Source organism: Leptonotus elevatus, chromosome 11 (genome assembly GCF_054856555.1).
Source record: "Leptonotus elevatus isolate MCC_2025b chromosome 11, RoL_Lele_1.0, whole genome shotgun sequence".
Lineage (NCBI taxonomy): Eukaryota > Metazoa > Chordata > Actinopteri > Syngnathiformes > Syngnathidae > Leptonotus > Leptonotus elevatus.
Window position 1 is genome coordinate 2,987,441 of NC_141249.1, and position 13,272 is coordinate 3,000,712.

A 13,272-nucleotide genomic window follows, 5' to 3' on the forward strand; every position below is an offset into this window, starting at 1 on the left:
TATGTGTTAACATATTGAACTATTAATACTAAAAGTGAGACGTCACTGTATTAAAACCGAATGTATACATCAAAAACTACAAACAAAATGGAGGCGATTTCGACCCGGATACAGAATGGTTTGTCCTGAATGCGTTTCCGGTTCAGGGAAAAATAAAAGCGTCGATGAACAATGAAAAAACGAACTGTGGATCGATTGTATAAAAAGCTTTCGCTGGACAAAATGGTATGTCAGACTTTTGTATTTTCTTTGTTGGTAATGAAAAAAGGCTGAATTTGATGCTAAAATGACTCCAGTATTTTTGGAGCTGTTTACGGGTGGTTTGTTTGAAGTTAACCCGTTTATTGAAATTACCGTACGAAGCTGCGGTTTAAATGCTATAAGATTTGTAGACAACGAATTGAAGGAATAACAGCGTTTATTATTTTATAATGACTGAAGAGTGTGTGCGTATGCATTTGAGTGTGTGACCTAGCTTCTAAAAAGGTGGGGGCTATTTTTGTCATTGTGAGTGATAAATGTGATTTTGTTTGTTTTTCATCGATATTTTTAACTAAGTTTGGTGTTGTTTTTGTGTGAGATGAGACTGTTGTGATAGTGGCGTTTGTTTTATTAATGGGAATGGGATAAAATAGGTTTTGCGATTTATAATGTTAAGACCCCCCCCCCGTTTCTAGGTTAGAATAAAAAAAGGTGGGGGCTGGGCTGTGCGCTGTGAGCATAATGTGTCCTCGTAATGGGACTCTTTTTTTGTCAAAATGGTAAGAGAGGAATGATAAACAATATAAAATAAGTAATAGTATTTGAAAGATATTGTTGAGTTTTTGAAAAAAGAATATTAAATTAGTGTTTTATTTTTATTTTTTATTTTTTATTTTTTTTTAGTGACTGAGCTAATAAATCTTTACACTTTAATGATTGATGACGATGGTTAATTTGTTAACTTTCCCTTTTCGGGACAAATGAATAAAGAGTAATGATAAAATAATGGCATTTTGTTTGAGAGTTGATATAATTATGCCTACATCTTTATAGCTGTGGCTGGAAGTAAGATAGTTGAATAAGGAGTTATGAATGTTTTTGGAATTGACATGTTGATAATGATTTTTAATATTTGTTTTTTTTCTGAGTGTGTCATTTCAGAAACTGATGTTTGAGTTCCAAGGCAGATGAGGGTTTGATGGCCTTCACTGATGCGCCCCAGCTGCTGATACGTTGTATGGCTAGTAGCTATTTGAAGGGGTATTGAAAAAAAAAAGAAAAAAGAAATGAATAAAGAGGCTGTGTTTTTTACGAAACATTTTTGAGAAAGCAGGGAGTGAACTGTCTTGCTGTGATCCCATATCCTCAGTCTGGCATTTTTAATGCATTGTATCAACGAGTGTGCATTTTTTTTTGATCAGGTGAGCTCTCAGAAAGACTGTGTGTCATCGGATCCACATTGCAGACTGCGTCTGAATGGATGTGGCAGAGATCAAAGGTCAAAAGCCGCAGAGCAACAGTCTTCTCGTCCTGTGCCTAAGAAAAACATGATGTTCAAATTCCTCAATGCCCAGTGACTGTGTATACGCCTCATTCTAGTGACTTCTCCCCTATGGCTGTTTTGCATCCAGAGGAAATCTAAATGCCTGCTCTGAACATTGCTGCCACAGCAGCCGCCATGCTGGCCAGGACTGAACATTGACAACAGCTGCCGTCCTGCCTTTTGCTGGGGGTCTGGACTGAGAAAGTTGGTGGTCGGAATGAGATGTGATCCATTCAGTAAAATGCTACATAGTGATATGCAAGGCATTTTTAATGTGTTGAGTGGGGAACTGTGATCTATAGCAAGATATTTCAGGAAATTGAAAACGACATATGTAAATTTGAAATGAGGGATTGAGAAAATTTATTTCAATCTATAGCCTACTAAATTTTTGCCTATATTTTTGGGAGAATCAGTTTCTGAATTGGTACAATGGGAATTTTATTAATATGTTATGATATGATATATTTTTATTTTCCCCGTGAGGAACTTTTTTGGACTTCGTCCAGCTGCAGCTATAGTATAAAATAAATAATAGAATAAAATGAGTAGTAACAAGTAAAAGACTAACTAAGAGTTTGATGGCTAAGTTTGATTTTTTTTTTTAACAGCACTGTGATTTATAAATCCCAGAAATATTTTGTGTGCTGTGTTTTTTTATGAGCCCCGCTAATATGTGAAAGATTAGCAGTTTGAAGATGATTTTTAGTTTGATTAAATCTAGGAAATGGTAGATATTTGTGAATTTTGTGTGATGTTATCCTCAGCCCCACTAATCTATAAAAGAGGTGAGGTTGATTGGCAGTTTAAATAATTTTCGGGACTCTAGGAGAATTAGAGTAATATGGTTACCTCTATTTTTTATGGTCCCAAAGTCATCATATATTAGTGTCTTAAGTTGTATCTGCTTATGTTTAGTTTTATAGTGTTTTGTAGCTCTTTTGTTTATCTCATAGCCTGATTTAGAGGGTTGAGTTATTTATGACGTCTTTTGAGTCATGAGGTCTCTATTTTGTCCTCCCTTTGTCTTGACGTGTTTGAAAAAATCAGTGGATCTTTGTCAAATGAGGGAGTTTATGTTTAAGAATTTAACCAATGTAGACGAGTTAGAAGATTAAAATCAAACTTAAAAACGAAATTAAAAAGGTTGTGGGGTATCGGCCTACACTCCAATTGACAGGATGAGTTTGAAAGTGATAATCCACAGTTTGAATATGAAGAAATCTACCAGAGGAAATCGATCGCAAAGTAAGTCTGAAGCAAGCAAGGACAATAATGCATATTCGCCGAATGAAGGTAATTATATTATATTATATCTTTTATCTCAGAATCACATGTGAAAAATGTAATGTTTGGAGCCCAGTGTTTGCAAAAGAGTATAGATAATATGAATATATGTGAGTTTTTCCCAGCATGCCAGGATTCGGCCGGTCATGGGATTCTGGGAAGAGAATAAGAGATATGAAAGGCACAGTTATGCAAATTTAGAACAAATTTAGTCATGGTAAAAAATTACCTATTATTGAACAAAACCTATTTGAAAGATAAATATTTACAAGCTCTGTCTTATATTAATGAATGAGCGAATTTCATTTAACTCAATCAAGGGCTGGGCTCTATTTTAATGTCACAAAAATAGATATTTTCCTGTTCCAACAGCACAGGACCTACGGATCTTAATCAAATAACATTTATTAATCCCAACTAACAAAAACTACCAGGGTTTTTTCCTCCAAATAAAATTTATGTGAGTTTATGAGAAACTAAAAATGAAAAGTTTCTGCACTCAGGAGAACGGCCCCAGGGGGTTGGTGAGGAAATCTTGTGCAGTTCTCTGCACAGAGAAAATTCCACATCTGGTCTACAAGGCTTCCGGAGACGTGCCAGGCTCGGCTATCTCATCAACTGATGATCATCAATCTTATCACCTCCGACCTGGAGCCACGTCAGCTGACCCAGTGATCGTTCTGGAGCGGCCGTTTCGACATCATTCGTCACCGTTTGAGGACATCAGTCAACGGATCAAGTCAAGTGCCTTTTCTTGGGCAATCATTCCAAGAAGAGTCACATTTTTCGGGCAGAATAATCCCGTGACAAATCGAAGAATTTGGGTAGTCTACCCCAAATTCTTAAAGAAGAGACGAACTATTGCGACACTCTTTTCATTAAAAAAAAGACCTTCAAAGAACTTCATCACAAGATGGCTTCAAAGAACACATATTCGTCTGCCGATATATTGCGACACTTTTTAATGAACAACATTTTATGTTAAGCCTCACATATGCTATGCTTATTTCACTAAAAATCTTTTAAATGTATCAAATTGTTTTTTAATGTCATATGATTGCTAAACTACCTCCTCTTCTGCTAAAGGGATGTTTTAAGGATAATTATTTTTACCACACAACCATTAACTCTTTGACTGCCAGACGTTTTCAGAAAAGGGATGCCGCCAGTGCCAGCCGATTTAAGCATTTTGACTGATTTTCAAGGTCCACAGAAAATGTTCTGTTTGGACTATGGAAACACACGTACTACCAAATGAAAGATTGGACTTTCATCTTTCATCAGAAAAAAAGAGTTTGTTTCTACCTTATTCCGTTCTTTAGTAATCAACAATAGAAAATGGTTAGTTTCATCCGATTTCGCTTGTTTTGAACTCAAATACGGAGAAATCAAGCTTTTAGTGAAACGATATTATTTCATGCATTCTAGTGAATTTGACACTTCTTTTTGTCCATGAATGATGCCACAAACACCTAAATAGTGCTTTACTTCTATAAAACACTACCACCAAGAATGAAAAAGTGTTTTTTGATAGCAAAATACGTTTATTTACATTCAACAGTGTAACAATTTGACAACAATTTGGCAAACTATTTACAAATGTGTGCAACTGTGGTGCTATTTACAAATATGTGGATGTTTCAACGACAGTTTTTCTTTGTGTAACACTCTCCTGCGTGCAAAGAGACGCAACAGCATTTGCATGATCCATTTTATCCACTCCATTCATGGTGGCATCGTAGTCCAGAAACAGTGTCTTCTCCGTGATCAGACTGTACCCGCTCCTCCGATGAATATGCATTGGACTCGGGGTACTCTTCATTGTCCGATCGAATGTCCGCTTGTGCAGCTCCGCGTTTTCCGGCGTTAGCAGCGCTAGCCGGTGAGGCTTTATGACGAGAGAATAACGGCCACGTATAGCTTCCAACTCCGGCGAGGTTGACCATCATCATCATCATCAATGTGGATTGGTCGATGCTTTTCGACTACTCTCCATCGTCCGATCGAATGTCCGCTTGTGCAGAAGTACCCGGCCGGCTATTGTGCGCGTTTTCCGGCCTTAGCAGCGCTAGCCGCGCTAGCCGCGCTTTGCCGGTGAGGCTTACTACGTGTTCATAACAGTCACGTTGGCGTAGAGCTTCATCTTCATCATCATCATCAATCTGCATTGGTCGATGCCAACTCTCCATCGCCCGATCGAATGTCCGATTGTGTAGAAGTACCCGGCCGGCTATTGTGCGCGTTTTCCGGCCTTAGCAGCGCTAGCCGCGCTAGCCGCGCTAGCCGCGCTAGCCGCGCTTAGCCGTGAGGCTTACTACGTGTTCATAACAGTCACGCCAAAGCTTCCAACTTTGGCGTAGAGCTCGTTGTCATCATCATCGTTGACATCAATGCGCTTTTTAGTATTGATTGATGCTTTCCGTCTTTGAAAAAAATGCTCAAGCTGAGCTGCTTGTAACCGGTTGCTTGGTCAAGCCATTGTGGCTTGGATCAGCCATTGTCTCCTCAACACTCTAGCTCCGCCTCACGTCTTCTACTGACGCCCACGGTGGGCGGCCCATCCAACCTTGTGCAAAGAGTCATCGCTGCCCTCTAGGGGCCAAAACGAGTCTTTGACTAATCAGATCAGCCTGATTCTTTCAGCACAGCTGCCCAAGGCTTTCCTGCACCCGTTTTTGAAAAAAAAAAAAAAAAAACATAGGGGACGTCTTTTAACGTCCTCGGCGCCCTTCCCTAGGTTTATGCTAAACGTTTTATAACGTTTATGGCAGTCAAAGAGTTAAAAAAAATAAAATAAATGTTTTAATGTGTTGAGCTCTCAAGAGCTCAAATGAGGGAATGATGAGTTATTAACATTGTTTTTTCAGTTTTAAATGATATTTTAGCCGTTTTAGATTTAGTTAACTCAGTATGGCTGTATGAATAGACCTATATTCTTATCTGTGTTACTTTCATGAGAAAGAGCAACGGGTCTGTCTATTCATTCGTAATCTAAAGGGAGGTCCCGGGAATTCTGCTATGTCGGAAGGGAGTCAGGCTTATTATTATTGTATTTTTTCTAATCTGATTTATACCCATGGGAACGGATTCTCTTGTATTCATTCAGTTGTAACCAGGTGTGTTGTGGGCTGACCTTTTTATGAACCCTCTTTGTGAATAAATAACGATGTGGGCTGGAGAGAAAGCATCACATTTGAACGGAGCACTGCTTGGGTGACTTCATTTGTGCGACCAGAAGCTTCTGGTAATTAATACCTTTGCAAAGGAACTTCTTCAACAGAATCTCACCATTCAGTTAATTGAACACGCAAAGAGTACAATACTTAATATTGTCTACTCTAACACTAGTAAGACTTTGAACATTACTTGTTTGGTCCAGTGGGCAACTAGTGCATAAAAAAGCTGACTAGCTGCGAGTTTGGCACTACATGCATGCTTGTATGTGTCACTAGTTAGACTTGTGTCAGCACTAGTTGGATTAAAGTGGCACAAGTTGCAGAAAATGGGTGACATGTCAGTGTTTTTGTACAAGTAGTACGACAAAGCGCATAACTAGTATGGCTGAATGTCCACCTAGTTCTGACGAAGGCTGGACTATTTAGGAAACACTACTGTCTGATATCAAGGATATGGAATAAATGCTCAAAGGGCTTGCCATATTCTTCCTCTTGCTCCGACCGTGGCACTGGCACGCCAACTGCTTCCATGCGTCGCAGGTGTCTTGACAATGATTCTCGCGGAGCAACTTTGTCTAACTTAAATGTAACAGCACCTTTCCTTTTACTTTTCGTCGTTACGTAAGCAGGGCATGAAGGTCTCAGCAATGACCACAAATGCAAAACGCATTTTCATTGCAGATGAACAAAAAGAGTTTCCACTTTATTTACATTAAAAATAGTGATTACAAAAGCATTAACAAACTTACGATCAGCACAGTTAGACAAAGTTGTCGCTCCTAGCCCTACTTGTTATTCCTTTTTATTTATGCCAACAACACACTTTACGGCAACTCCTTCCTTTACGACAGCCTAACAAGCAGGACAAACTAACGGAGCACAAAACACTCAAATATTCTAAATACATCTACATTACACAAAATAACAAAAATAAAACACCAAACATAGGTTTGTGACTAGTAAACAAAAATTATTCCAATGGAACACAAATAGATAAACATGTATTCACATTTTAAATAAATTATATTCATATTTTCTTTTGGCTCTAACAGTTACAATTGCCAAACATTAATTTCAGATAAATGGGTTTGACTAACAAAATTGCATTTCCCTTCTTTTTTCCTTTTTAAGTTAATAAGACATATGAAGTGTGTTGCGGCTTGGTTTTGCAAGGCCATTGCAATTATTGCATTTTGGAGCTTTACCTGTCAGTGATGCCACACATATCAATCTGCAAGTGGCTGTAGTTTCCCAGCAGCCTTTCCTGCATCTTGATGAAGTCCACTGGATGTTTATCCAGAGTCACAAGGCGCATACAACCTTGGAAAGTTGTAACGGGATTGCTACACTTGTGGTTTCCACCTTGTGGAGGACAGCCTGAGGAACAGCATGCAAGACAATACAGTTAATGGAATACAGGCTTTGATGCCACTATGGATTGTTGACTACTGTCTCCTCTGATTACCATAAAATTAAACTGAATGATGGTACTTATCTTAAAACAAAGTGTTAAATAGCATCACTCAACTCTGAAATATGCTTATGCTGATTAAATTACTCAAGGAGTGTTCAGTGGGAGGCTTTCTGGCACATCATTACAGTAATTGAATGTGAGCAGGCGAAACTTCGATTCAAAGCTTTACCATGATCAAGAATGGTGATACAGAGTTTTCATTGTTTTGAAATATGAAATATAAATCAGCATGTCTTTGGGAAATCGCTATGACTTTAAACTGTATTGGGGTGGGGGGGGGGGGGGGGAGAGTGTATGGCAGCATGATTGGACATTTGACAAAAGAAGGGCCATTCAAAGATGTGGTAATTTTATAATTAAATGTTTCAGACTTTAAAGCTACTAAATGCAGAACATTTTATTTTAAATTGATACTGCCACATGTGGCCAAAAAATTAAACTGCACACTTCCTTCTCATGTAAAAATGCGCACATGACGTTAGACAGAGGGCGGGAAGTTTGAACCCAAATCCAGTCCTAAAACTATGGAAAGTTTTTCTTTTTAGTTTAAAATGATTTACATTAACAAGAATCCCATGTTGCATTGTGGCCAAAGGTAGAATGCTGGTCAGTTATTGCATGTTTTGATGCTATAAACCCTTGTGGAAGCCGCATGCTAAAACTAGCAATATGTCACACATTAGTTGCCCTAACTACAACTTCTTCTTCAACTTTTTTTGCGGTTGGCAAATACTTTTGGTGCAATGCCACCACCTTCTGGCAGCAGGCGGTAATACAACTAAAGTATTTGCCAACTGCCAATAGAAAGTCAATACGATTAGGGAATGGGGATTTTGGGTGCAAGTCAGAGCACTCACTTTTGATATAAACAAGTAACAACAGAATATCGTAGCAGGACCAGCCAAGCAATTTTTTTTTTTTAAGTGTAATTTATAGTCCGTTTGGTTTAATGGTCTGCCTCAGTTGGGTTTGAATCTCTTTTGGAACATATTTATGTGGCGTTTGCAAGTTCTCGTGTTGCTTGCATGAGATTTCTTAGATCAGTTGAAGAGTTTACTTTAATCATAGCTCTTAATGTGGGCATGAGTGGTTGTTTGTCTAAACAGGACTGACTCGCAACAAGTCCAGCATCTAGGTAAAAGTAACTAAATAAATAATCATCATCAAATCATATGCTGAAAATAAACCGATAAAAATACAAGTCAGCCACAAATGACTTTGTGTTGTTGTACTTTAACTTGTTACACCTGTAACGAGTCGTGACATTTCCAAATATTTAAAGTGATCAGAGTTGCCGCCGCTACAGAGAGCTTTAGAGTTCCCTCCGTGCGGGACTTGAGCAGAATGCGCATGACAGCCCCAATCGGGGAAGAGAGCCCAGGTCGTATGTGAGCCTGGCAGGCCGAGCATGGACTTATTATAAAATAATAATAATCAAAATAAAGAATAAACCTGCATTTTTATACTTTTTATAACATTTACCTCATAATTTGAATGTTTCCTGTAAACAGGTATTTGAACTTTAAACATCACATCAGGAACAAAACACTAAAAAAGGATAAGATTCAGATCCACTATACCAGTATCTTTTCATCACTCATCTGAGCCTTAATGAAACACTTGAGTTGACACCAGTGGCATACACAGACATTTTGGGGGGCAAGTTATCCAGGGGGGGGAAAGGGCACTTTTGCGCATATGGAATACCTTACTGACAATTTCAAGATGACGTCACAAGTCAAGATGGCGGTCCATTTGGTAAACAAAATGGATCTGCTCAGTGAAAAGCATTGGACTTTGGATCGTTGTAATTTGATTTATGAGGATTATTATGATTTCAAAATGTGATGAGATGTCGTTTGACTGTGAGAACAATCGGTGTGGCTTGTATGATAGTCACAGGCAAAAGCATTACATTCCGCTGTTTGTTTTCACTGTATAAAGGAAGCATTTGCATTGGGGAAGTGTCAGAAATGGCCGGCATTTCTGATATTTCCACAATGGAACTCAATGTAAATTCTTCAAACGCCGAAGATTTATTGGATTGTTTTGAAGTCAAAATAATCCTCACAAGTCAAATTACAATGATCCAACGTCCAATGCTTTTCAATGCACGGACCACAAAGAGCTTCCTTTCATCGTCATTAGTCTTACTATGTGGTGCTCATCACGTTATCTATTATTGATTTAGCGTATAGCTTTGAACTATCTAATTAGGTGGCCATTCGGCTAATTTATGCTCAGTTGTTTGTGCTGTATGAGACATGCCACTTCAAAACAAAATTATTATAGGTAGGGAATAGAGGGCAAACAAACAATTCAATTTCATCTGATTTATTACGGTTACCTGGCTGGGGTGGAGCAGGGACGTGGAGGGTGTGTGTGCGTGTGTGCGTGTGTGTGTGTGTGTGCGTGTGTGCGTGCGTGTGTGTGTGGTCTTGTTCTTATGACATAGTGGGGTCAACATTTCGGGATTTCACAGTTATGGAGCCCACCCGTCCATGTAGGGCCATTTCCCTGGGCCCCACAAGGTTAGACTTCTTTTTGAGGGTCAAGACTTGGTTTTAGAGTTTAGGTTTGAATGGGGTTACAGTTGAGGTTAGGGTAAGCAATAGGGGTAGGCAATCAATTTTGATGGTTGGGGTTAGGGGGAGGGGCTAGGAAATGCATTATTTCAATGAGATGGCCCCACAAAGATGGTAAAACAAACTTGTGTGTGTGTATGTGCACGCGCGCGTCTGTGTGTGTATCCCACCGCGACGGTTGCTTACAGTTACTTGATGGGGTGGCTAGAAGGGGGCAGGCATTTTAAAGGGGTGGCAACAACATTTTTTTTTCTTTTCTTTTTTTTTTCTTCCCCCTTTAAATAATGCTAATACTGTCACCTAAAGCCTGGCCCACACGAGGTGCCATCAGCGCTTAGTCACCATCTGCGCTCGCCACTCGGTAATTCACCACCTTTCAACATCCGCACCTCGTGTGCGGGGGGTATTTTCTGAGCGCTGGTGGCACTGTGATACTCGGCTCCGAGTATCAAACATATTTGATCATTTCTGCGCTTAGGCGCCACCAGCTCTACGTGTGCGCGGGATAGGCGCGAACTGCTCGCTGATATTATCCACGGTGCATGCTCTCTTCATACACCAAATATAGTAGCAACCCCTATTGAGTACATTTCAGAGGCTCTAAAGTAGGGATTACAACGTATTTAATGAGAAGCAGCCCTCAGTTATGGAGGTAAATATGGTGCAAAACTAACTTGTAAAAAAATGTTGTACCTGTAGAAAAAAGTCTAAATTTGTATCTGTAAAAGTCGTGATTTGTACCTATAAAAAAATGTGTGCCTGTAAAAAAATTTTTTGTATCTATAAAAAAAATTGTACCTGTAAAAAAAAGATGTGTATGTGTAAAACAAATTTGTATCCTTAAAAACAAATTAGTACCTGTAAAAGTCATGATTTGTACCTGTACACATTTTTTTTTGTATCTGTACAAAAAGTGTAAATTTGTATCTGTAAAAGTTGTGATTTGTACCTGTAGAAATGACAACTTGTAGTCAAAGAAGTCGCCACTAGGAGTCACAAGTGGTTTTTCTGCTGCTGTCCAGTGACGTGAGTTTTGCCCCATATATCTCGCTACAAAAGGTGCAAAACTGATTCGTACTTGTAGAGCGCCGTGATTTGTACTCGTAGAAGAAGAGGGCGGGCTCTGGAGGATTTGGGCGGGCTAAAGCTCAACCTCATTGGTTGAGCGAACGACCGTGGGTTGAACTCAAATGACGCCCATGTACAAGTCCGCAATACCAAACAGAGTAGCCACACCAGTTTACGCGTCATTTTGGAAGAAGAGGACGTCCCAGGCGTGAACATTTCAACATGGTTCAATATACGAACACCGTGTGGAACATTTTGCTCTTACACTCTTAGTTTACTCATCACTCACAGTACTCAAATATTTGTGCAAGTATTTTTTCTGCGCTTTTAATTTCTACTTGAGTGAAATTTTCCAATGTAACATTACTCTTATTTAAATATTGGCTATTCTGCTTTTGAAATGCTAGTCTATCTGTATCACTAAGATGTGAGCAGTGTCACTGTCACTGTCACCTAGCTACTTTAACAAAAGTAACTAGGTCAAATGTTAGTTTATTTATTTTTAATTAAATGAGAATCTCATAAATTTCAAAATGTTGCTCAAAAGGTGGAGACAACTGCTGGAGACACTGCTGAAGCATCAGTGAAAAGGATGACCCACTCCATCAGCAAGCAGCCAAGAGACAGGAGATGACACCTGGGGATATTCCATCAAACCGGATTATGGAAAATTATTTTGCAGATCTTCTGCTGATGTGAATGTAGCAGGCTGTGGTCCCCTCCCCCACCTGTGGCAGTGGTCAGTCTTTTTTTCTGGTGGCTACAATAATGGGCAACATATATTTACAGCTCAACACCTATTTAGTCTTATTTTTTATATATATTGTTATAGGCTACTTGCCGACTTGCTGCCATGATCGCTTTTGGCTACTGTTGAGATGTAACAGTGAAGAATGAATATGTAGGTCAATTCAAAGTGCTTTACATTAAATCAATAATTAATAACACGATTAATGTGAAATACACATCTAACATGAAACAATTATAACTTATATATTTAGTCTGTCGGCTTTTTTTTTTTTTATTTATTTTTTTTTTGCCAATGATATTTCCCTCGTCTTAGTGATAGCAGCAGTATTGCCTTTTTTGGTGAGTCTTGAATTCCTCATACAGCTCCATCAATAACTTTTGTTCTGTTTGTGAGAAGAATACTGTTCTCGTCTTGGATGGATGCACAAACGGCTCTTCTGGACATCAAATAAAATATTTCAAATGATGCACAATCTTGTTTATTGAATGATACATGTTGTTATTTGATCTGACTATTTCAAATAACTCTCAATATGGATTAAATTGTACTCCTGCAACATTTCAAACTCAAAATTGGAAGACATTTAGAAAGCATAATTTATTCACTTTCCCAAAGGTGTTTGCAGTGAAATTCTCTCAGAACAGTAACCAGTGTATCAAGGATTCTCATTTGTTGGCCTTCACAGCCACTTTGAAGCAGGTTTGATGTCACACCATGTGCCACCGTCTAGAGATGGATCAAGAAGTAGCTTTGATTGACTGCATGCTGGCATCTGTGCGAATAGAATGGTTGGGTCAGCATAGTCATACAATAAAAAAATAATCATAGCTTCCTAGCTGTGTCATTATCAAAACACAGCCACTGACATTATACGTAATCAGTTAAATGTTTAGCTTTATCTTGTTAGCCAGAAAAAAACCGAAGATTTTGTCACATCTTAATATCAGAAATAGTGGTAATACTGATAGACACAGACATTGTTTATAAACATTCCCATTTGCATTATTTTTATTTGGCTTCAGTGTTGAAAGCAAATGTGTATGTTTAAAAGTGTAAAAGCCTTTTATTTTAACTGTTTGCAAAGCATACATTGCAAAAATACTGACATTTATCAATAAATTGTAATATTTGAAATAAAATGAATAAATACAGAGGATAAAGGGTTTAGGTTAAAATACCTGTAGCGGCTTAAAGATCCACTCGCAGTAAAAACGTTTTGTTTTCATTTTATTATGATAGTAAGAGTACAGATGCTTGAATATAATGTTAGTCAAATACAAGTAGCTGAGTACTGTCCACTTTTCTTTTCTTTTTTTTACAGGTACAAGCTATTGATCGTATGTTTACACTGGTAGGCTTCAAATCTTGAAATAAAAATCGTGACTTCAATGTGTTCAGTTTTCGTG

The 13,272-nt window shown here is 38.5% G+C and overlaps 1 protein-coding gene across 5 annotated transcripts in view; it reads right to left on the reverse strand.

Annotated features, from left to right (window-relative positions):
* Positions 1 to 13,272, reverse strand: part of LOC147165196 (contactin-associated protein-like 4) — a 105,453-nt gene that overhangs the window by 48,433 nt on the left and 43,748 nt on the right. For all 5 annotated transcript variants that reach the window (XM_086088781.1, XM_086088782.1, XM_086088779.1 and 2 more), the window contains one exon: positions 7,194 to 7,365. In XM_086088781.1, coding sequence (XP_085944907.1) covers positions 7,194 to 7,365 — 172 coding nt within the window. The remainder of the gene's footprint in view (positions 1 to 7,193; positions 7,366 to 13,272) is intronic.